Source organism: Protopterus annectens, chromosome 6.part1 (assembly GCF_019279795.1).
Source record: "Protopterus annectens isolate FY-2018-M chromosome 6.part1, PAN1.0, whole genome shotgun sequence".
Lineage (NCBI taxonomy): Eukaryota > Metazoa > Chordata > Ceratodontiformes > Protopteridae > Protopterus > Protopterus annectens.
In genome coordinates, this window is record NC_056738.1 from 204,199,637 (window position 1) to 204,225,958 (window position 26,322).

At 39.1% G+C, this 26,322-nt stretch overlaps 1 protein-coding gene across 2 annotated transcripts in view; it reads left to right on the plus strand.

Moving 5' to 3' along the window:
- The first annotated feature begins 6,029 nt into the window (after positions 1 to 6,029).
- POLR2G (RNA polymerase II subunit G) overlaps positions 6,030 to 26,322 on the plus strand; it is a 357,869-nt gene continuing 337,576 nt past the window's right edge. The window contains exon 1 of one of the 2 annotated variants that reach the window (XM_044075668.1): positions 6,030 to 6,291. In XM_044075668.1, the coding sequence (XP_043931603.1) occupies positions 6,280 to 6,291 (12 nt within the window). In that variant the 5' untranslated portion in view covers positions 6,030 to 6,279. The remainder of the gene's footprint in view (positions 6,292 to 26,322) is intronic. The other variant, XM_044075669.1, reaches the window with a different exon arrangement.

Consider the following 26,322-nt stretch of genomic DNA (forward strand, 5'->3'; position numbering starts at 1 on the left):
CCCCCTCTGCCATGAGGGAAGCATCTTCCATTGTTATTTCTCCCTCTGCCCCTGGGGGAAAAAATCACCATGAGCGTCCGGCAAAGTTCCTTTGGATTTCTGAAACCACATTTTTCCACCCTTCTAAACTTTGGAATAAGGCCTGGTAGGGACAAAGAAATGTACTCCCATGCCAGATAGAGTCTTGCCATCTTGTTCTCTCCTGGTAGGAGTTTCCTTAACTTTTGGCCTGAACAAAGGTGAGCAGTTAAAAGGGGCATCAATAAAGGAAAACCTGAAGGGTTCAGCAAATTCACAAAGATGCATCCAAAAATGTCTCCTCAGAGCTATTCCTGTGCCTGCTGCCCTACTCACTCCATTGGCTACATAAGAAATGAGGTGTATGGAGGAGTTTGCTATAGAGGTTAAGGTTGCAAGCTGAGAACTTATCTTGTCAGGTACCCCCCAGCTGTAGCACCTTGGAGGGTATCTCCTAGCTCCTTGAGGAGATCCCTCTGAAGACGAGTAAAGTGGGATAAATAATTCAATGACCTAAGGGCAAAGGCCACTGAAGAGAACATACGCTTCCCATATCTGTCCATCGTTTGAGACTTTTTATTCGGCGGATGGATAGATGAAGTTTCGGCTAATTCCTTCTTGGTGGCCACCGCCATCACCATAGCATCTACTGGGACACCTTTGGTTAGAAAGTGTTTGTCCTCCGTGGCTGTAATGAATTTGTTTGGCATCCTCGGAAATGGTTCCACCAACTCTGAAGAGCCCCACACCTTTTGACTGACTACACCCAGGAACTGGTAGAAAGGTGGAGACACCCAAGAAGTAGAGGGTCGAGAAACAAATGCCTCCAGGTTTACCAACTCATCTTCAGAAGGTGAGAGGGTTTTCCAGCCAGCCCTCTGCATCAGGATCTCTAAGATGTCTGAAAAAGAGACATCCTCAGTGGGTGACCATGGGGACCCTTCTGAATCCTCTAAGTAAGTATCTGACATGACAGACTCAGGGGAGTCCATGTGTTTCCTCTTACAAGTTCTCTTCCGAGGGACCTCCTCGGAAGAGTGCTCCAGTGAGGTTTTAGATGAGAGGGTCTCGCCCATTGGGGCGTCCTGGGGCATCAATTCCCTATGCTTAGGCTGGAGGGATGGTGTAGAGGTTGACACTGGCCTTTTAGGGAGAAGAATAGCTGGAGCCAAGGGTGGAGCAATCTCTGAGGAAAGCACACTCCTCATCACCTCGAAAGCACCATGATCCTGGGCCAGAAGAACCTCTGTCTCTGAGGAACCGGGTGGACCTGCCCTGCACCAAGGAGGATGTCTCTGAGGATGATGTGGGAGCTGAACTCACCTGCGTCGAAGCTCCGAGTGGGAGAGTGAGATCCAACAAGGATCCGGTTCGACTCCCCCCCAGAACCGATGAGGGAGTCTTGGCCCCCAGATCCTTTGATGGACGACAATATCGATGAGATTGGAGCAGAGATGGCACTAAAACTCCAGGGATAGACTTTGGGACCGACGGTTCCACCACCAGGACCTCCAGGCACTCTGCCTCCGAACTCAACTGAGTCGGAGGAGGAACAGAAAGTAAAGCAGCTACTGAAGTCGGCTCCACAACTGTCTGGGCTGGGCATGTGACGATTTTTGCTAGTGCCAGTGAATGAAGCAACCTTTTAACCACCCGCTCCACATCATCATCCAAAAGGCTCCTGGATAACCAAGAGGAAGGACTGAAAGACTTATGGCTACCCACCACAGATTGCAATAAAATAGACTGAGGCACCATGAACCGGATCTAAGGAAGGTGACCGATTCCTTTTATGGCTCCAAGAAAGTTCCAAAACTCCAGGTGGAACCGATGGAGAATTCTCCTTTTCGGAACTGACAGACTTCGGATCCGAAGAATCCACTTTCTCACATCTTTTTGACAGCTCAGAAGCTGGAGTCAAAGAAGTTTTGGATGACTTGTCAGAAGTCATAAAAAACAGTCAATTGACACACAAGTCCAAGAACACAGTAAAACGGGGCAATAAGACTACAACAAAACCAACAACAATAGAAAGAACCAACATTTTTTTAAAAGGAAAGTTATAAGGAAAAGGGATAGAGGAGAGTCTCTAACTTAAACGACGTACTCCTCTAACCTGAGGAGATGCCTCTAACTTAAACAGCGAAACCTAGAAATTAGAACAGGGGAAAGAGAGCCCTCTAACTAAAAATGGGCTAAGTTAAAGAAGAAAAGAAAAAAGGGAATCCTTTAATTAAACAGACTCATGGTTACAAAAGACCACCGGAATCCTAATGAAATCCAGAGATAAGGCCTGGGAGCACTGGCAACTAACAAAAAATAACTTATGCAATCATTCCTTGAACTGGGCAATAAAGTCAAAAAGCAAATAAAATTAGACAAATCCCTCTACTATAACACCCTAAACTCTACAAACCACAACCCTAAGCAATTCTGGTCCACTATTAACACTGTCCTCCACCCAGGGAAGGTTGATACCCCCAGCCATCCATTCCCCCCTCCTCCAGCAGTATTGCTGAATCCTTCAATAAACACTTCACTGAAACTATAACATCTCTAAACAAACAATACTTCCCTACAACAGCCCCCCAATTCCTAACCCTAAACCCCCACTCCTCTTTTCTACTTCACCTCAGTACCAACTCTACCATAAAAAGACTATTGTCAAAACTTAAACCCATCAAACTCGCAGCTGACAACCTCCCCTCTGAATACTTGAAAATTGCAGCTGATACTAGCCTACCCAGTTTCAATTTTAATCACCCATTCCATAACAGAAGGCTATGTTCCCTCAATATGGAAAATATCCCATATTATTCCCCTCCACAAAGGCACCCCCTCCACCGTCCTCTCCAATTACCACCCCATTGCTATCCTCTCCCCTCTCTCCAAGATACCTGAAAAATGTATCAACACCTAGGTCTCCAACTACCTCCTAGCTAATAATCTGCTCTCCAAAACCAAACATGGTTTCAGGCCATATCACAGCACTACCTCCGCTCTGCTCTCCTTCACCAACACTATACTTAATCACAAAAAGAATGGCATCTTCTCTCTGCCATATTTCTAGATCTCTCAAAGGCCTTTGACATGGTATCTCATAAGCTTCTACTCTGTACTCTCCCCAGCCTCTCCTTCTCACAATCAGCCTGCAACTGGTTCCACAGCTATCTACACGGATGCCAGAAATTAGTAATTTGGGACAATAACCTATCACCTCGCCTCCCACTTACTCTTGGAGTTCCCCAAGGGTCTATCCTTGGCCTTCTGCTATTCTCACTTTTCACTAACAACCTACATACTGCCACCACACATGCATCTCTTATACAGTACGCAGATGACTCTGCTTTCATCTGCTCTGCCCCCACTCTACCAGAACTACAACAAATCACACAGGAATCATTCTCTTCTGTAGAAAGCTGGCTATCCAATGCTCAGCTCCTACTCAACCCAAGTAAGAAAACTTCTCCTGTTCCAACCTTCCAAAGCCACCCAAAACACCCCCCACTTCAACATTCTCGCCAAACACAATACCATCATCTCTCCATCAGAACACACAAAATTACTCGGTGTGGAAATAGACAACAAACTTAGATTTGACACCCACATATCTCTCACAATAAAAAAGTTCACAAGAAACTTGGTGCATTATATCGAAGCCACCAATTCCTAACCAAGGCGGCTAGAATCTCCATAGCCAATTCCCAGCTAATCTCTACCCTAATCTATGCATCGCCCATACTTAACCAACTTTAGACAGACAGAACTACACAAGCTGGATGCTTGTTACAGCAAAATTGCTAAACTTGCCACTGGAACCTCCTACCGCAGCCATCACTGCATCTCCCTTAAAGAACTAAACTGGCTAGAACTTCCACAACTCCTTCACTTTAATCAACTCACCCGCTCTCATAAACTTATTGACCACCCCCCATAACAACCCTTTCCTTCAAACCCTTCTCCAACCCTATCACTCCACTAGGCCCCTAAGATCAAGCAACAAAAATCAACTCACTGTTATCAAACCCAAAAAACTCAGCAGGAGAATCCATATCTTCATGTACCATATCTAAACTTTGGAACAATCTTCCACCCCCTATAACTACTCTACCTTCCAGCAGCCTTTTCAAGACTGCACTCAAATTCCACTTAAATATGCACTAGTTTTGTCCTTGTTCTAATCCAGACTAACACCCCCACCCTTACCTCTCCCCCACCTAGTCTCTTAACCCAATTATACTACCACCACTTCTAACCACAGTCAGAATTAGCTAGTTGTCTTTACATACTTTAAAATCTTGTCTGACAACTTTGTTACTAATATTATAAACAAGAAACTATCTTAACTTGCAACATTTACTGTATATACAGTTGATAATCAATATCTTGTTACTGTATTAAAACCAACAACCTGTAATGTTGTTTACTATTGCTGCAACTTTGTATTTCTAGTTATCATGTACATGATGTGTAGCTTTTCTCCCCAGGCATCTGCTGAAAAAGGACCTGCGTCCATTCAGAATTTTCCGGTAAATAAAGAAATAAAATAAACACTAAAAAGGGGCAGCCGTTAGATATAAGGCCTAGGAAGACGATGGCCCACACAAAACAGCACCAAACAGTGAAAAAACTTTTAACTAAGGCAAGGTAACACTGAAATGATACAACTATCTAAATGAATTATTCTACCCTGAAAAAAGTACCAAAGAACACCACAAAAGTTAAAGAAAATATCCACTTAGCCTGAGACAGCGAAAAAGCAATCCCGAAGCTTCAAGAGGTAAACGGGATCTGGGTAACAGTTACTAGGCATCTTGGGATAGGATGTAGCCTCGAGCCAGTAAAAGCTCTCGAGCTTTAGTATGCGGCCGAGTCGACACCATCAAGAATGAAGGCGAGACAGGACAACCTAACATCTGTCTTTCACAGCAAAATCTTCCCTTTGCTGTTGTACACTACCAAAATAATCTCGGAACCGTTCATAATACCTCTCAACTGCATAGATCTTTGAGGAATATCCAGATTTCTGCCTCATATGTTTGGTCCATTTGTCAAAAAAATTGTGGTTTTCTGGCAAAACAGTGGCAAATCATTAAAGATTGAAGTCAGAAAATAACAACATACATTTGAGTTTCAGACTTTATATCCTTCAGAAAAAATTTATGATAATGCAAAACCTGTTATTCTATCAACTTTCAGTTTGTAAGAGCAATGTTTAAAAATTGTTTCTATTTTTGAGAATCCCATTTTTATGTCTTTCTCCAGATTTCTTGCTCTTAAGAGATATGCGTAAAGCTCCACTAACTTTTCAAAACAGAAAATACACTTCCAGCATGCAATACCATCAAACACTCTGAACAGCAGTCAATAGAAAACATATTGGTAAAAATGAAGCAAACGATTAAAATTATGTATGCAGTAGGGTTACCACCTGTCCTCTTTGCGAACAAATGTCCTGAGATTTTAAGGCAAAATATATTTCTTAAGTTTTCTTTAATAATTTCATAAAACAGTTATTTTGTATCTGAAACACATACATTTTGTAAGAAATAGCATAAGCAAATCAAATGCTACAAAATAAGCTTTTATTTTGGCAAAAAAAGTGAAGTTCTGTCCTTTACACTGGCTGTGGGTATGTTTTGTCCTGCAAAATCTCACATTTCTACAAAAAAAATGTCTCACTTTGGTTATCACTAAAGGGGGCAAACCTAGACTATAACTGCTAACAGAGCTAGCAACCGAAAAATCTCCAAATTTACTATCCAAAACACGTCATTACATCACCAACCACAATGCGTGCAGTGGGTTATACAACCGAATGTACACAGACACAGCCAATAAGTTCGTGGCTACAACGTCATGACATCACCCATCACCATGCATGCAGTCTTGTTATACAAACGTATGTACACAGACACAGCTAATAAGTTTGTGGATACCGCCAGCGACTATTACAGTTTAAACATCTTAGTCATAGTAAATAAGCGACTCATCCCTGTACACTGTGCGTAATTAAAAAATTGGGGACTTGCTAGATTTTTCTAACCAAGCCCATTTCTATTACGTGACCTCTGTTGCCGGAAATGTGTACACAAGGAAGCGGAAACTCTGTTATGCTTACCTTCTTTGGGTTTTGAACGTGTTTTGGTTTGGGGGGGTTAGTAGGTTGATTTTTACTTGTTTTAATGAGTTGAGGACTTGGTTGTTTCTGGTGTTTGTGATACTTCTGCTGGAGCTGTTTTCCCATTGGATTTTGCCGGAATGTTTTACCACGTGAGTATTGAGGGGAGAGCTGGTGTATGTATATACAAGTTCTGGTCAAGGTTACGTGTAAAATGCATACAATACAGCTTTATACTTTAAGCTTTGTGTGTAATGTGTACTGTAGTCGGCTTTTCTAAGTGTATGTTCCGAGTTTTTAACCTTTTGTTTCCAGAATTGGGTGCGAGTAAAACTAATGAGGGAAAATACTTTTAAGTTTCGTTATTTTTAAACAATGCTGTTAGTTACCTACGGAGTTAATAGAAGAAGTGACTGGGTTAGTGTGTATTATCTGCAGCAAATGAAGTCTGAGTGTAACGATCTTTTCTGACTATTTCACAAAGTTCACCTTTAGAAGGGTCGGCGCAAACGTTTGAGCTAGATATAGGAACAGTTGTGAGGTACACGTGATGTTTTATAGTCTGTAGCAACAGTTTGTGATGAACAGCATTATTCTATGCAGATTGTCTTTCAGAAGAGTGCTTCATTTATGACACTGTATAGCTTGTTTAAGTTTATTTATTGAGGGACTGGCAATAATTGTGAGCTGAATGGAATGTCAGAGTTGGAAACAATTTGTGTGGCTACGGTACATTTGTTCTCTTTCCATGCCACCTTTGTGCAAGGAGGATAGAATCCCACGCCATGGTGTAGTTTTGGGGAAAATTCAAATGGAAGAACAGTGGCTACTCTGTGTCCTAATAGACGGAAAGTTGTGTGTAAATAGCATAACTGGAAGTTGTATTGTCTGATGACTGACATGCAGTTAGTTTTACGGATTTTAAAGATTTTTGGGTTAAGATTTATGGTTAGAGCTTTAGGGTTGGCGTATAGTTTTACGTAGATTTTTAGAGCTCGAGTTAGTACGTGGGTGTTCGGGCTTAGGGTTCTTAGATCAAGAAGTAATCAATCCTATTAAAAAAGAAAATTATTCAGTGGTAGGCTTTGTTTTTGTTCTGAAAATGAACATATGCCAGCAAGTTATTTTGTCAGTTTCCAGTACCACATTAGATGTTTCTATATTAACAGACTTTGCATGATTCATTAATTGTTGAACGAGTCATGGTTTAGGTAACATTTGGACATCGCTAGTAGCCCAAACCCATATCTAATCATTCATTTCTTGGCCCATCCAGCGCACCTAAAAACATGCTGGCTATGCCCTTGCAACTCCCACTCTAATATCACCCACCCCATCCAACCACTACCTTTCTTTCCACTCCACTAACTACCTTGATTATAGCAAGCTCAGATGCTCATAAGCCAGTACTTATACAGCAGGAACTTCTTGTAACATTTGTTAATGTCTGTTATGTACTTCACAGATAAAGATTCTAGTTGTCTACTGGTGTACTATGTTCTTCATCTGTAAATATGTTGTAAGTAATTGCTGTGTAAATTGTTAATCGCTATGTAATCCAATGTAACTACTGTCTGTTTATTTTAACTTTGGAGCTTTTCTCCCCGGGCCTCCGCTGAAAATGAACCTACATCCAGTCGGACACTCCCGATCAACAAATATAAATAAAATAAATAAATATCTCCATTCGCCCACCCACTTTTAGTGATCATTACCCCATTCTCCCTATGAAGTGTACAAGTTAAATACCCCCCACCCCCGTACAGCATTTTATTTACATATGTAGTTACTAGACTATTGGCCCTAGTCACCTCCTAACATCTTCATTCTACAGTTAAAGCTTGCTCCTATTAATTGTCCCTTATACTGTCTTTCTGATGCTGACATTGCCACCAGTAAACAAACAGATTTACTACTCTCACTTCAAGACGCCCACTTTCCTAGTGATTTCAAGGCTACTGAAAGAACTGAATAGCTCACCAAGGAGCTTAAATCGCTAATGAAAGTATGTGATGAATGCTGAGAAATGTGGAAATAACTGTACTTAACCTTGATCATTACAAAACTCTGAAGAACTTCATCAAATTGGCCACCTATAGACTTAAAATCAAATGCCTGCAGTCTAAAAAAGCCTTGGTTCTTCACTCCTCTAAACATTTCTGTCAGGAAGTCGATAAACCAGCAGGAAGATCTCCCGAAATGAATTATACCCTGCCCATCTGGTGACTTTACACCTTCTGACTTTCTCAGGATTCTTAAGCCTTTCCGCATCCTCCCGTGCACACCGACAGCTTAACTCTCTCTTGATTTCATGCCTCTTACTTTTCAGCAATCTCTGAACAAATTTTATCACTACTTTGAACAAATTTGTTTGGACTCACCATCTGGACCTGACTATATTTGCCCTTGGTTCTTGTACCACTGCAAAAATTTCATCACCACCCCTTTTGAGCACATTTGTAACACTGCTAATATTATGCTGAATATTTGGAAGTCACCCTTTATCGGATTGATACCAAAGAAATGAAGGTCTCTTCCTGCAGTCACTTCCACCCCATCTCCATCCTATTCACCTTTGGTAAAATTCTTAGTCATTTGTAACCAACTTACCAATTACTTGTAAAAGTACCATCTGCTCTTTATCAAACAGCATGAATTCTGAACTGGTAGGAGCTCAAGGACTGTTCTGTGAACCCTTACTGATAACATCTTAACTAATGTGAATAAAGGAAATTTTACTGCAGTTGTAATAATGAAGTCAGGAAGTGAATGGTGATTAAATTTAGCGTTCATTGGCTTAATCTGTGTTTTTGACATGATCAAACATGAAATTCTATTTCTCTATCTGCAAGACATCGAGGTCATCTAAAGACTAACTGTCCAACTGTTCATTCTGGTTAAAGATAGAACCTAGTCTCACCCTCTTGTTCCCACCCCACATAACTAACTCCCTTTACCATTTCCCACTCTTTCTCCCTCTCTCCTCATTAACCTTCCTCAACTCTTCCATCTTTACTTCCCTCCTTTCCACATTCATAGGTTCATAGATTAGTATTAGGCTAACTGCCCTAATGAGTCATTTAAGCCTAGCCTATTACCCCATGTAAGAATCAAACCCTATACCTTGTGTCCGTAAGGTAAACACCTTACCCATTATACCAACCTTCCAAATACACTACTTCCTCATGCTATTCTCTCTTCTTACCTCAACTCTCTACCCTCTTCTCCCCCTGTGCCCCTGATATAAATCTCTTATGATACCTTTGCAAACCTCCATCATCTCTACTGCTATATTCCTGCTGTACAAACACATTGTAAATATGTACTAACAATCTTCTAACTTTAAAATTTTCTTTTAAATTCTTCTGTAATTGTATCTCAATACTGTATTACTATTTTGCTATGAATTTCTCTAAATTGTATAAGGTCTTACATCTGTGTAATGTTTTATGTCTAAAAAAATGTCTGATTTTTACTACTGTATTACTCATTTGCTATTGATTTTTTCAAAATTGTACAATTTCTTACGGAGCTTTTCTCCCCGGGACTCCATTGAAAATGGGCTCTTCTCGGCCCAATGGACTATCCTGGCAAACTGTAAAATAAATAAAAATAAAGTAAATAGTCTTTTCAACAATTCCTTTGTTCCTTTAGAGTCCCACAGGGCTCCATTCTAGCACCTCATCTGTTCTCAATCTTCATCTTCAAATTTCCATTAGACCTGCTCCACTTACCACTACATCTTTATGCGGATGATATGATTATCTATAGGTCTGATCCCTCACTTTGTACAACGGAAACTCTACTTTAAAAGGACCTTCTTCAGCTGCAACACAGGCTAAACTCCTATAAGCTACCCTCAATGATTTAAAGGAAAAAATAGACACTTAAAATGTGACGGGCAAGATAACCCAAAAAATGTATGTGTGTGTATATATGTATATATATAATATGTATGTATAAAAAATATGACACCGGAGAGGTCTTTAAGTTTAGGATCACAGCTACATGTGATAGTCCACATGTGTATTTCGCTGTCTGTCAAGTATGCCACATATTCTATGTTGGCAAGACAGACAGCTTAAAGATAGAATAAGGGAGCATGTCTACCATGTAAAGAGAGTATTTTTAATTCGCTGGCAAAGCATGTCAGTGAAACTAATGAGAGACATATTTTTAAATTTATGGTCCTAGGAAGATGCTTTGCAAATTTAAGGGGAGGTGACATAAGAGGAAGAACTGAGAGCCTGGAGGTAGAGTGGATAGTTAGATTAAGGGTGAATGTATGGCATGGTCTTAATGACCATGTGCCTATGAGAACCCTTTTTGAAAAATAGGCCCCTGTGTAGGTAAAGGTGTGATTAACAATATTAGTAAATATAAGTTTTTAACTTTTTAAGTTAGTTTTATTGTCTATTTTTTAGTTTCATTAATGTGTGTGCACTTATAGTTTTTTATGAAATGTGCACCTTTAAATATACATTGGTAGGTCATATGACTGACTGGTATAAGAATGGTGTTTTAGATGAACATGACATACCCCTGAAGAAGCATTTCTGTGAAAGTGCTTGTGTCTGTTCCTATTAAAGTAGCTGGTGAACCTGGAGCCTTGCTTGTGCTTGTTTTATGTCTTTGGATTTTGTTACATTATGATGTAACCCAGGCTGAGCCCGTAATTGGTCATTGTTTGATCAGTGTTCTACTTTAGTAAATAAATGTAAATACATAAAAAAAATACGTCTGCTTTATTTGCAGAATTGTTGTGCAAAAATGGCTGCATGGTAAACATCCTAGATGTGCAAAGTGTATTGTTGAACTTTTCCATAGCAGATTTTAAGTAGCAAACCACTGTAGGTGGTTGTGACTTCTTCACCATATGCAGTACTAAATGATACAGCTTTTGATGTAAAAAAGTTTATTTCTGCGTTTAGTTTTGTTGCTATTGATTTAGTAGTGTTTTATTTTAAGTGAGATCGTGCCATCTTCTCTCCTATCTGTATAACAGCTATGTTAAAAGATTTGCATGATAAAAATTGTTATGAAAGAACGCTTTGACTATCTTTCTCATTGATGCCTGGTAGAATCTGTTTTTGTGAGTTTTCTGCTTTTTTCGAAACAAACTCAAGGTTCTGCTGCTTAATGCTAGGAGTCTAAACATGAAACTGTACTCCTTGGAAGATGCTGACATTTGTGCAGTCAGTGAGACGTGGTTCAAGGCGCTGCGTAGAGCACTCTGACTGTGCAAGGCTACAAAGTCTTCCACACGTTCAGACCTCAAAATGAGCATGAAAGAACCAAAAGTGGAGGTGTATCCATGTTCTTTAAAGCCAAGTACACCTCAAGACTGGTGAAACCGTACAACTCTCTCAAACTACTCCATGTCCATTTAACTGTATGCAGAATGCCCTAACCACAACATTGCTAGCTATAGGCCCCCCACCAGGAACCAAGAAAATCCCACCACCTACCCGTACTTACTGGAGTCACTCGCCATACAGCCCAACAGAGCCCAACACCTTAGTCATGGGAGATTTCAACTATCTTCTATTGACTGGGTGACATACATGAGCATGAACATGGTTGCCCAGACATTATTGGACTATTCAGTACAAATGCTGTGGAACAGTAGTCTGCACACTACAAGGGGAATAAATGTCCTAGATATAGTACTCGCAGACAAGGGGTGTCCCTGCACTGCCCATGTGTGGTGCCCTCCCTTGTAAGGTTGGACCATAAATCAGTCTCATTCGAAGTAACTGTTGAACCTGTCACCAACACAGGTGCAAAACAACTAAAAAAAACCTTTCCAAGGAACAGTGTGCCTACTAAGTGATTATGTAGAAAGTTTGTTTCCTTCAATCGGACAACAATGACTTCTATGTAGAGGTGTACACAAGTGCCCTGTATAAACACTTAAGTAACTGTATAGGCTCATCTGTACCTGACTGGATTAAAAACAGGTCCTCCTGAAAAAAACAAGCCACCCTGGTTAACCGCAAGTACAAACAGGTTAAATAACAAAAGGAAAAAGTTGATGTCTAAGAACAAGAGAGAACTGACTCAACAGAGGAAGAATTCTCTCCACAGCTTGGACAAGCAAATCAGAAATCTTGTAAAGTTCTCTAAAGCTAATTACAAAGCTAAAGTAACATCCCTAGTTAAGGATAATTATAAGGCGTTCTTCAACTGTATCCAAAATCTAAAGGGGAATGCCCAGCTTTGTGCCAAATTGGTAGTAAATGGTACCACTCATACTATACTGGAGGAAATTGCCAACCTGGTAGCTGAGATTTGATGCCAACTTCACCCCCAACCCCCGTCCCCACCAGCCATATCCCAAAGCGTACCCGACACCAGTCCTCTGCCTAGTATCTCTAGGGATCAGATCATATCTGCGCTCTCCAAGGCCAAAAACACGTCCTTAATGGGACCAGATAACATCCTAGGTTGCTTAAGCAATACTTAAGCAGTCTAAAACAGGGCCTAGCAGATCCACTTGACTTTCCTTTTAACCATAGCCTGAGAACTGGCTTTGTTCTGACAGAATGGATAACAGCAACAGTAATCCCCTTGCACAAGGGGGGGGGTGGCATCAGCTGACCCTGGGAACTATAGATCATAAGTCTAACCAGTCTCATCTGCAAGGCCATGGAAAGAATCATCACGGACCTTATCAACGTATCAACATAGGCGACCTTCAGACTCTAGACCCAACCCAGTTTGGCTTCATTAAGGGTATGTCTTGTTTATTAAACCTAGTAGACTTCTTCTGGAAAGTCATGAAACCCATGGATGAAGGAGGTAAAGTGCATACTGCCTATCCTGATCTAGCCATGGGTTTGATACAGTCCCTCACTCCGGTATCAGTGAGAAACTCTACCAGCTGGGGATATTTCATTAGATGGGTAGCCAGTTGGCTCACCGATAGAACGCATACTGTCAAGGTTGATGACTCCATCGCTTATCAGTAGACCCATCACCAGTGGCGTACCACGTGGATCTGTGTTTGGCCCTTTACTGTTCGGAATGTTTTTCTCAGAAGTCCAGGCTAAAGTAGATGGCCTTTGGCATACCAAGATCGCTGATGATTGCAAATTGGGTGCAATCATTCATTGAATCCCTCAACTATTTTAGCATATTACTGGAGGGGCTAACACAAATGACTGGTTCCAAAACTGTGGTCTAAAATTAAATGCAAAAAAGTGCATTTTTATCCCCTTTGGCAAAGTGGAATTCCCTGCTAATTACAGGATTGATAGCACCCCCACTAAGTTCAAACCTAGTGGTGCAAGATCTGGGAACACAGGTAGATCGCAATATTAACTTCGACCACCAAGTTTCCATAGTGGTAAGGAAAGCCGTCTATGTTGTGCATCTCATAAGTAAGGGTATTGCACCAAGGTCTAAAAGATGTTACAACTTCACTGTACTCGACCCTCATTAGACCATTAATGGAGTACAGTGCTCCTTTCTGCATGTATCTCACCAGACACCTGCAGCAGCTGGAGAGACCACAGAGGTTTCTCATCAAGAAATTAATGGGCCCCCAAACCATGACTTACATGGATAGACTGAAAGCCCTGTCAATGTACTCTGTATCATACAGGCTACTGAGAGGCAACTGGTGCCTGGCCTGCAGGGCAGTCTCTGACCCTGCCCTAATGGGTATGCTGCACATCTGCAAGTCAAATGGCATAAGAGTCGCTCACTCTAGGATTCTTAACCTAGCCTGTGACATTAATAGACCATGCTGGAGAGACAGATACATCTCCTAGAGATTGCCGCTGCTCTGGAATAAACTTCCAGTTCACGTGATGCAGAACTCCTCATTGACCCTATTCAAGAGCAACCTGGACAAATGGATGGGAGACTGCAGATTCACCCTGGGGTTGGCACCCATGTCCCTTATGGATAGGAGTAGCCAGTGTTTATCATAGACTCGCTCTGCAGATTACATCCATCTAACCATGGACAATTGAGGCAACACTCTGGATTAACATGGCTAGGCTTGTAAGGGCTCTAGGGCTGCTAGCCTAGTAACCTGTGAACCTCTTAAAAGATATATTCTTTCTTACTATATTTGCTGACTCAGGAAAAAAAAAATTGTCTTATGGGTTACATATCTTAACAATGAGATTTTTGTACAGCAGTCTAACTGAGATGCACACAGGATACCTAACATAAAGCTGCATAAAAGCATTATCGGTTCTACTCCACCACTTAATTGGATGTGAGGTATTGCTGTTGATTGCAGTTAGACTATTTCTTTAAGTCTGCATAGTGGACTTTTCTCTAAGTAATAAATACATATATATTATTTTGTTGAATTTCATTCTTTCCTTGTATAGAATTACAATTCGGGTATTCTGTTAAAAACCGAATAAAATTACTTTGAGACCATACCTTCTTCTCTCCCTTCATTAGAATTTATTCTCATAATGTCAGTACTGCTTATAATGTTTGCCAATAATGTCAGTACTGCTTATAATGTTTGCCAATATGCTTTTTCGTGGTTATTCTTTAGTCTATCAGCCCAGATACAGTGGTGATGCATACTTTACTTTTGTATTCTATTCATTCTTTGTGCTTGTTTTATGTTTTCTTTTAAGTATTTTGTTGAGTTTATTGGCAAATTAGGGAGGGATAAGAAAAGGACTTAATTCGCAGAAGAATTCAAAGTATTATTTTGTAGGCGACAGTGAAAAGAAAAAGAAGAGTGGTAAATGTGTGATCAGTTCTGTACCAGCTCTGTTGTAGGGCAGAATGTACTTTCATACAGCAGTGTTTTAAGTATAGCAAAATAACTTGGGTTCATTTAAACAGTAAGCCCTTCTCACTGAGAGATGCTGCAAACTTTTGCAGCTTGATTAGTTGTTCTTGAGCCAAGGGAATGTGTTGTCTGAGGAAGTGAGAGTGAATACCTACTTAAGACCAATTAAGCTGCATGCAGAATTTGTCCCTGTACTTGAATTGCTGACAAGTTGAAGTTTATATGTTTCAGAATAAATTTTATGATCTGTGGTTTATGTTAAAAGGATATGGAATGTCTTCTGAGCAACTTCCTACTTCCGTGACTGTCTAAAACAAGGGTTGCTACTTGCTAACACAGGGAGACAGTGCATTAAGTAGCAACACATTTTTTTGTCAGCATCATATTATTTGTCCACAATCAGTATGTACAGTTTTGTCCTTTCTTCCAAAATGATGCGGATTTATTTGTCAGTATATTCTTCTTTCAGCTTTTTCCCGGTTAGGGGTCGCCACATCATATCACTTGTCTGCTCATGATTGGCAGTGGGGTTTTACGGTGTTGTTGCCAGCCCGGTGCCCAACCTTCCACAGAAGGCACACGCATGCATTCACTCGCACACTCACACCTAGGGCCAATTTAGTGTCCAATCCACCTACAGCATGTCTTTGGGATGTGGGAGGAAACCCACGCGGCCACAGGGAGAACATGTAGACTCTGCACAGAAGACACCCCAGCCGAGGATCGAACCGGAGAACCTCTTGCTGTGAGGTGACAGCGCTATCGCTGCACCACCGCAGCCGCCCTGTCGGTATATTGCCAACACAAAATTATACTGGTGGGTACATTTTGAAAAGTGCATTTTGTGGTGAGAAATGAATCCCTATGAAGAAGTTTAATGGGAAGACAGAAGAATTTATTTTATTTTTGTCACATTTGAAAGTACACAGTAAATTTTCTGAGTACCCATTAATAAATCCTGAGTTGTTGAGTCGGTAATAGATGGATACTTACTTGTTAGAATTAAGTTGAGCTTGAATAACTTGAATCATTTACTACCCGGTAAAGCCATCCTGTGAGAGAGGATGTCTGGTGTGCCATCTGCTTGCCCTAGCTGTGTCTGTATAGGTTTTTGCTCTGTGATTGGGTTTGCTCCCTCATTCTTAAAACGTGCTATAGCTAAGCAGAGTTTAGGTATACATGCTGTGCTTGTATCTGCCTCTTAAAATACACTGGCAGCCTTAGCATACATGCCGTACAACCCTAATAAAGTAGTTACTAGAAAATGAATGGATTGGTTGTGTACAAAGGATAACACAAGCTTTAGTTTTTGTCAATGGTTAGTTGTTTCACGTAAAACTGGTAGTTCAGATCTCCTTGAAATTGGCTTTAAATTTGCTTCACTTGCGGAGAGAGAGCCTTTAGACTGTTTTTTTTAAACATATTTATTGACTTATCACTTGTGACACAAGCTTACATGTATATAAAAGTAATCAAAGCTTATTAACAAGTTCACATTTACAAACATTATACAGTACACATATATTATATGTCCTGAAATCTAGGCAACATTACATAAATTATTCCATTCCTGCCTTCTCTTAAACCTCATTCCTCCTCCAAAAACATTTTTTTCTGCATGTATTGTTCCCACAATTTCCATTTTATTTTTTATGTAACTTACAAGGTGCCCTTTTCTAAAGATCCCACCTGTTCGTTTTTTTTTTCTGCTTTCTTTTAATCTTTGACATAGTATTCACTACTTCCAGCATAGTAGTTTTAAATTTTGATTTCCTTTTTCTATTAATTGCTTTTTTGTCAGCCACCAGCATTAAACTCAACAAGGCCTTACAATGTCTAGGCAATTTAAAGGGTCTGTATCATTAGTTCAAACACACAAGTGTCCGAATGCCGAAACATCGAACTGGGAAGTTCGATATGTAAAAACAGCGAAGCCACGGAACACCGAAATTTTTCCCAGGGGGGGAAGTCCTCATTTTTTGTATTTTCTTTTGTTTACTCTCTTCCCACATATCCTTAGCTGCCCATAACCAAATCCTGTTTAATCAGTACTCCTAAATATTTCCATTTTATCATGTCGTGTCTTAATGAATATAGGTATTGCTGGACCAATGCATGTGTGGGTACATAGTTTATAGTTATAGCCCTTGTTTTATCTTCACTAATTTTATATCCCAAAAGACAGAACTGTCTCAGAATATTCCACAACACCAAGTTGTTCTGGTTTCATCAGGTAGAAAAGATTGTCTGAAAACAAAGCCAACTTTTCTTGAACATCATACCAGTTATATCATTGAATTTCTGGGTCCCTTATTTTTTTTTCCAGTGTTTCTAAATGTAACACAAATAAAGGGGACCACCCCTTCCTGGTTCCTCTATTCAGACACAACTTAGAGAGGAATCTTCCCACTTTGATTTTTGCCTTCAATCCCTCATATATCCTTCTAATTAACATTATTATTGTATCAGGAAATGCAAATGCTTTCATTGTCCACTCATAAAATCCCAGCTTACTCTGTCAAATGCTTTCTTTGCAGCAAGACCATAAATTCAGTGTTTTCTTACATTCTGCTTCTCTGATGCATCATTGTTCTACTAATGTTGTCAGATGTTTGTCTCCCCTTCACAAAACCACACTGGTCCATATCTATCAATTTTGGCATGACTTTTGTCATTCTTTTAGCCATTATAGACATAAATTTTATTATTGTGATTTAAAATTGAAATGGGCCTGTATGAAGCTGGATCAGATGGGTCTTTATCATCTTTAGGTATTATGGCCACCACAGCTTTTCCCAGGATGTTGGTGTCTCCATTCCTTTTAAAATACCATTAAAGATCTGGGAGATTTTGTTTTATCCCTTTGTCTTCTCCTAACTTCCACAGATATTCCATCCATTCTTGGAGACTTTCCTGTAGATTTGGTTATATGTCACCATTTGTATTTCATCTCCTCCCGTCTTAACTGTTAGTTGTTGAGCCCCAACTACCTCTAATCTTGGCATATTCAAGTCTTCCATAAATATTTCCCTTTGTGCTTTTTCTTGATTTCCCCACTTCTCTGCTGTTTACAAATTTTTGTAAAATTTCAAAGGCTTCTCTAATATCACAGTAGAATCTCCAGTTATTTTTCTTGTTATAGGCTCCCTAATTTGGCAAAAACCCTTTCTACTTTCTGTTGCCCAACTTGTTGTGCCAAAAGTTTTGTGTTGTGGAGTTATCAAAAACAGTTATTTAACAGCAGTCTTTTAAAAGTCATGCATATTATCCAGGTTCTCCCTTATTTTCTCTATAGCAATCTACAATTGTGCCTATTTTTTGTTTTGTGAGATTCCTGTTACTTTTGTTAGCTTCTCTAAATAATTCTTAGCCAGTTATTTTTCCTCTTATTTCTACCCTATTTTTTAAACTCCACTTTCATTTTATCTCACTCACTAGCTATAACTTCTGGAGAAATTTTTAACTTTCCTAATAACTCCTGAATAATTTCCAATACACATTCCTTAAATTCTTACTTTTGTTAAACAGGTAGACAGGGAAGCACCGGTGACTCATCTTTACTTCACTACTCTACATTTTTATCTTGGTAATTATTGATGCATGATTTGAAATAGTTATTGGTTGTGTATAAAAGCATTTTTATCTTGGTAATTATTGATGCATGATTTGAAATAGTTATTGGTTGTGTATAAAAGTTCTCAATTAAATGGACATGTTCCTGTGAAATGTAATTTCTGTCAAGTCTAGCCAGTTATTTTACCTTGGGGAATAATATGTAAATTATGTACTATTGGCATAGTCTTTCATGGCATGTATTTTCATACATTTCTTTAGAAATCTACCCTCTTTGTTATATTTTCCCTTCTAGGCCCCCTAGAGTCTCCTTTTTTGCAAATCAAATTGCAGTCCCCACCTATAAGCAATATTCCCTGTTGAAGGCTGATTATTTCTCCCAAAATGTTTTAAGCTGCATAATAGCAATTTTAGGTGGTATATAAATACATGCCAGTGTAATCCTCATCCTTTCCCAGTAGTCCCTTATTACTACACATCTGCCGCTCTTCTTTCACTACCGAAGCTTCTCTAGCAGTGAATATAAAGTATGTCTTTCCTTTGTCCCTGATATTCTGTTGAATATCTATCCTAAAATCCTTTCTTTATCAAATTCACATGCTCAGTTGTTTCCAAACCTGTCTTGTGTGGCATTGCTATTTGCACTCTGTATTTCTTAATGTAATTAAGTATTCTTTATGTTTATACCTGTGAGACTATTCACATTATTTAATATAGAAAGTGTTGCCATTATGGTAAGAAGTAGTTATTCCCACATGTTGTATATGGCCACCTTTTTAAATATCTTTCCAGCTTTTGTGGTATGTGCAGCAATTAATGTTTAACAGGTTAATCCTTTATACAGTTTTTTCTTATCAACATTGGAGCCTGTGTCACATTTTACAAGACATTTTCTTTTAATAAAAACTTTTCAAAAACAAAATTCAACTGATAACTTTCTACAAACACACACAACTGTGTACATCTTCTGGTAATGAAGTTTAGCCCTGCTAATGGAAACCTTTGTGCCAAATAGCTGCTAATACAGGCCTTAATTAACCTGAAATTGAGATTTTCCATGCTGGGTTGCATGTTATTGCCTGTGCTTTTACTTAGGGGTCTGTTTACCCCCCCCCCCCCCCCAGATGTGAAAACTGCTTGCATGCTGTCAGAAATCATTAACATTTAGCCTTGATGAAATGAGTGTTATCTCTTTTATTGCCCAGTTACCAGTGTGTCTCCATGAAAGAGTAAGAGAAAAGGAAAAATGCGGTGCTCTACAGAGCCTGAAAGGCTAGCTGAAACATGTATTGCTAAAGGAAGATTTTTCGTTATATTCGGTGTTCTCGTTACTTGTTTCCACTTAAAATTTGTTAGATTAAACCAAGGGTCTTAATCCAGACATTCACCTATGCAAAAGTAAGAGAAAACATATCCGCTGTGTAGTTTTATATATATATATATATATATATATATATATATATATATATATATATATATATATATATATATATAAGATTTATTATTGAAATTTTGAATCTGCTTCAGTCAACCAATAACAAAGATCGACCTAAAATGCTGAATACGAAATTTAAAATTTTAACCCAAAGTGAAAATGAATACATTAACCACCATGGTTCGATGTATTCGACATAGCAGGAGAGGACGTCACTCACTTTCTGCTATGCACATTAACGTACCATTGAACTCTACAGTTAACAGTACGTTACTTCTATTTTTCATGGGGGCTATGCCCGCCTGTGCCCCCCCCCCCCCCCACATCCCCTGCACATTAAATATTCCAAGACTGCAATGCAATGAGGAAATGGGCTAATTCCCTGTTCCTCACTGAAGCACGACCTCCCTGCACAATGTCAAACTAAAATGATCGACCTACACTATGCGTTCGCTGTAGTGTATGTCAGTCGATTTTGGGTTGCCATTCTGCCTTCCTGGGAAATTGCCTTTCGACCATGTGCTGGTTGACCAAGGCAGTTTCAACATTGTGATTGATAGTAAATTGTGTGTGTAATAAAAAAAATATATATGTAAAATAAGATCTGTGTACGTTTTACACACCATCCACAACCTCAACAACCCAATATTACAGCCTGTTAGCTTAAACATGCTTTTGTCTACCTTTTCTTCTTTTTTGTGCTGTAATGCCTACATATTTTAATACTAAAAAAAGAAAGAGAACAGAAAGGAAAAAAGGCATTTTGTTTATTTTAATAACTTTTAACACATACAAGAACAACTATAATTTTCACAGTATAAGTTATACATTTTTATAGTAAAGTTTTATGGATATAGTTTTAGGAAAAGGGTAACTGTAAATAAGACTTACTTTTTTATTTTCTCCCTTCCCTCAGAGTCCTTCCAGACATTGAGATAAAGTGAAGCAAATGCTTATCGATTTCTTGCAAGTTTAACAGTCAATAAAAGTCCAGTCTTTCACATACTCTTAAGCAGTCTGTTTCACAAATGCAGTTGATACTTTGTGGCTTCACATTTATTCACTTATTTCCATGTTGCTGGTCGCCTTCCTTTTCATATCCATCTCCCAACTCAAGATTCTGGTTTAATTCCATTGTACTCTTTGATTCTTCTGGTCATCTTCTGTGCTTTTGTCTGTCTCCTGCGTTTGCCTGTGGAACAGTGGAAAAGTTTTTCACTGGAAAAGCCTCTCTGTGCTTTATTCTCAGAATAATGAGAATTAGTGTCCCCTTTTGCTTGATGGCTTGTTTTTTTGTTCAACAGAATTTTGCATTTCCTCCTTAGCCTGTGTTGCATCAAAAATGACTTTGGTCTTTCAGAAAATAAATATTCTGAAGACAACTGGATACAGCAGCTTTAATCTCACACCTGCCTGTTGATATTCTGTGATTGCTGGAATAAATTTATTTCTATTCTCTTTGGTGTACAGTGAATAATCAATTTCCACAAACAGTCTGTCTTCAACTTTTTAATACTTTATCCTCTTGCAACAGTTTTGTCAAGATCAGCCATATGTGCTGGTAGGTTTTCATCTTTACTAATAAAGGTATTGACTGCTTTCGTATGGCCAGATTTGGAGCATGCACGCACTGTGCTCTTTTAACTAACAGTTCCTGCTGTGACATTCCATTCCAGTTGCTCATTTGTGCCTTCATAAAATGAATATAGTATGTTCCTTTTAGTTTCCGTGTTACAACAGAAAATCTCAGATTTTCCGTTCATGCCCTTTCCTCTAATTCTTCCATTTGTTTGAAACATTTCTTCTTGAACAATCTTGTACTTAGCTAGCCTTTTCTTCATTTGATCTTTTGATTTTCTGCAGTTTTATCATCTTGTCTGAATATCTGTTATAAAGCTTCTTCCATTTTTTTTCCAGCTGTTCAGTGTTTTGTTTATTTTAATAAGCACCAAGCACATTTGACTAATTTTTTTTCCCCACTAGATTACTAGAAGACATGTCTTGCACCAAAGCTGGATCTTGAGCTGTTTTTTGCTGAACAGCTGCCGGATTATTCCCAGTCATTGTTTTCTCATCACCTTTTCCAGTTGATTTTCTTTCAGGCTCTTTCAGTTTCTTCCTGCAGGCATCTAGACAGTATACTTGACTAGCTTATATCTGAATTTTCCTTAAGCTGCCAATATCACTGGTTATTTCTGAATTTCTGTTTTCACACTGGGAGAGCTGAGGTTAAGCTGTTGATCAGTGTGCAGCCATCTTGGAAGTTTCCAGAAAATAATATATTAGTAAATGAAAAAGATTTTCATACTGGTGTGAACAACACCCATTTATGGATAATGTTTCTCTGGTTTTACAGTATGTGTGGTGTTTACCGTCATATGGCCTTCCTTACTCCTCAGACAAGGTTCAGATGTCTGCCACTTCAGCTTGTCTGTCCATGGATCATCCTCTTTGAATGCATTCTCATGTCAGAATGATTTTGAAGGGGATTTTGCATAATAGATCTCCAAGAAAACTGGTAGCTCCACCTTGGGTTCTAATTTTCTTTTTGAGAAGCTAACAGTTGTGCCATTTAAACCAGTTAAACTGTCTGAATTGAGGTTCTTGACATGGAAAAAAAAACTCTTACTGGTTGCTTTGACCTCTGCAAGAATATTATCTGAGTTGCAAGCTATTATGGTGAGTCAGCACTATCTCATTTTCTGCAGAGTTTCTTTGAGAACCTGATCATTCTTTTATGCTTAATGTGATATCGAGTTTACTTCAAGCCGTACTGTCCATATCCTCTTTTTATTTTATAAACATAAAATTGAGGGAGAAAGGATACTGCATATCTTGGATGTCCACAGTCAACTCTGGTACTGTCTTGACAGAGCTAGATCTTTGGATCAGTTGTTCATTTCTTCTGAAGCTAAGAAGGGACAACGTGTGTCAAAACCTACCATTTTTAAATGGTCCTCTTGGGCTATTACCTTTTTGTTCTACTCCACACCAAAACTATTCTAACAGGTCAAGGCCCACTCTGTGAGGGCCTTTACTTCATCTATGGCTTGGCGATGTTTTACTTTACTGGCTGGCGCGGATGGTTGACGACCAAACCTGCATATGAAATGAGGCATGATTGACATGCCATTCATATTAGCCGGTGCATACAATACAAAGCAATGTAATGGTGATTACATAGTACTAGCTTATGAATCTTTAGAAGCTATACAATGAAATAAAATGAATGCAACAACATTAAAAAAATAATTGAAGACTGTCACTGTGTGAAATGTAGGCAACAGATTTATTTTTGTTTATTAATTTATCTGTATTTGTTGACTGGAAAAGTCCAGCTGGGCAGTGACAGTAATAAAAGTGAAATATGTACATACAAACGGGCTATCCAGGTGAAGTGCATGAACATAGATGGTTATTGTTTAGTTAGTGCTTGTGTTGAAATTTTAAATTAAGTAGTTTCTGTATTTGTCCGAGTTGGAGATGGATAGAGGTAGAGTACAGCGAGCTGCCAGACTGGGTAATTGTATTAGAAGCACTTGTGGCAGTCTGCATGTGGGTAAAGGTCCTTGCCATCTGCACATTTATTTCCTTGGACCTCTGTATTTCTAAGGATATGTTGTGTACATGGGCATAACTGTAACTCTAGAACATGGATCAATATAATGGCGGTATCAAGATAATGGCGGTATCATCAGAGACTCTAATGTCTACAGCAGCCGTAAATCCAGAACCTTGGATGCCAGAATTCAAGTCCGAATTCACCTTAAAGGAAGACATTTATTGACTGCAACTAAGATACCTTTCCTAAAGAAGGTGTAACGTTCTAATCCAACTACCAATTATTTGCATCCTGTGCTAAATCTAGAATCTTAGCTGGTCAATACATGTCTTCCTTCAAGGTGAATTTTGACTTGAATTCTGGCTCACTATGCACTTCTTGGTAATATTCTATTGCATTGTTAGTACTGTTGCCTGATAGTCAGCTTCAATGAATATTCAATGCCTAACCGTGACATCAAACACCATGGGCGGGGTTTAGGTGGTGCTTGCTACTGCGCATGTGGTGAGCCAGTAAAGTAAAATATCGCCAATGGCTTTTTGGAAAGGATCAGCTTCTAGAAGTGTTCTTGAAGCAGCAACTTGTCCTCCTGTGCGTGTGTTTAAGAAGGCATCGCAAACTTTATTCCTTATCTTGGTCTAGATCAGGCTTGGACTCCTCTCCTTCCACCTCCCAAATGTAGTAAGCTAGGGTAATCTGCCCATATAGCCAAGACAACTGAAGCAGTGATCGGTATGGTGAATGCAGTACAGAACAGTTGTGTAAGTAAACTTGCCATAACAATAGATATTTGAATGATCACTGCTGCCATAACCGCACCCTCCCTCCATCTCTCTCTCGTGTGTGTCTGTGTTGGTTATGTCAGGGTATGGACACTTTTTTTTTTTTTTGTGTGTGTGTGTGTTCCTAGGGTTATCCTTTCAGGACTCCGCCTCTCTCTGTTGGCATGGAAGCTGTGAAGGGTTTGTCTCCCAAACCTGCCTCATTAGTTAGCTCAGCTCAATCTGACTAATAATTTGGGTGCATGGATGGTACCCTGAAGCTTTAGAAGCTGGCCAGCAGTTTTATCCTTGGCAGGACATAACCCATTTAATTAAGGCAGTAATCATTCGAACATCTACTGTTATGGTAAGTTTACTTACACAACTGTAGTTTCTTTGTTACACAGTGTGTTTTTTTTTTTTTCTTTATGAATCTTGTCACAGTTATAAAATATGAAACTATTTATCTTGTTTTCTCTCAAATTTACAAAACTTTTCAAAAAAAAAATGTCCCTAATGGATCCGTATTGATTTTCCCGGATCTTATGATTTCTTCTGTTACACTGACCAAGGAAAAATACTTTTTGACGTTTACTTTTCATCCTACGATGCAGTTTCAATGCAAAAAAAATAGTATTGATTTTAGGTAAGTTGGCCACTCAAAATTGGCCGTGTGTGTGCATGCGAGCATGAGGTGTGGAAGAACTACCATGACAGGGTTAGTCACCTGGTGGTGTGAACCTTGGCTCTAGATGGCTGTCACTGTGGAAGTGACACCCCTACCTCATGTGCAAAAATGGGGAAAAAAGGTTGTGGATGGAGGGATGTAGCTATGGATTGACTGCTTAAAAACATTACAGTGTATAAGTAGTAATATTATGAAGTCTGATTCAACGTTTCCTCATAACTATTATTCAATACCTTAATAGAGTACATGTCAGTCCTTACATTTACTTTGCAATAATTTATTATGACTCTCTGAGCCTGGCTAAGAAGCTCATCGTTGGATATTAAAGCATTCAATAACAAAGGTTAATGTAATACCACAGCAAAAGTTCAGTGCTTTCTTTCCTAATATTAGTGTACCTTTTTCCATGTGTTTTAAATGCTTCTTGATAACATCCAAGGTCTTTAACACTTTCATATATTTAAGCAAACTAATGTATTAGCATAGCTTGATGAATGAAGATTTTATTTTATTTTTATGTATGGTGTAACCCAAAGAAACCTGTATATTGATTCTTTTTATAAGACTTTAATTTGTCAGCATAAAGTTTTTTTATTAGTTTTATTCATCTTTTTCTATTCATTTTAAATCCGTAACAAATAATTGACCTGCAGAATCTTAATTTGGTTCACTTACTGGCCAAAATAAAACAGCATTACAAAAAGTGTGCCCAATAATGGGTGAGAAAGGGGAAAAAAGTAAATTACAGTTTTATAATGATATTAAAATACATTATATTTTCCTTTCTCTGTAGTCATGAGTTAGTGTCCCCCAATGTGGGTTATGGGAGAGTATATAGTGCATGCCGTCCCTTTTTAGTATGGAATTTTTAACCAGTTGTAACTCAAGAAGATATTCTAATTATCTCAGCGGTGTATGCATGGTTCCTAATGTTTCCTGTAGACACTCCCCAAGATGGCATAGAAATAAGTTCCCCTTGCTTGTTGATGTACCATATAACTATGGTATTATCTGTAACAACCTGAAGAGGTCTTGGGACTAAAGATGTTTCAGGGAATTGATTGCCTTAATCGGGGCAAGTATCTTTTATATTTGTTTGCTTCTGCTCTTGGTGTCCCACATACCTTGCAGTTCTATCCCTCCTGAAACTGCTCCCCAAGCAAAGTTAGAGGCATGTATGGTAACTGACTGCTTTGAAGGGAGGGAGAAGGGTAGACCTGGATTTGGGGAAATGTGCTATTTCCACCAAGCAATTTCTCTTCTGACAAACCCCAGTACTGGGATTTGAAAAGACAAAGGATGTTGGTGCTGGGACCAAAGAGACTTCATTGGAGTCTTACCAGGGATGTCATGAGAATTTATAGATGCCATGACACCCAAATCCTGAGATATTC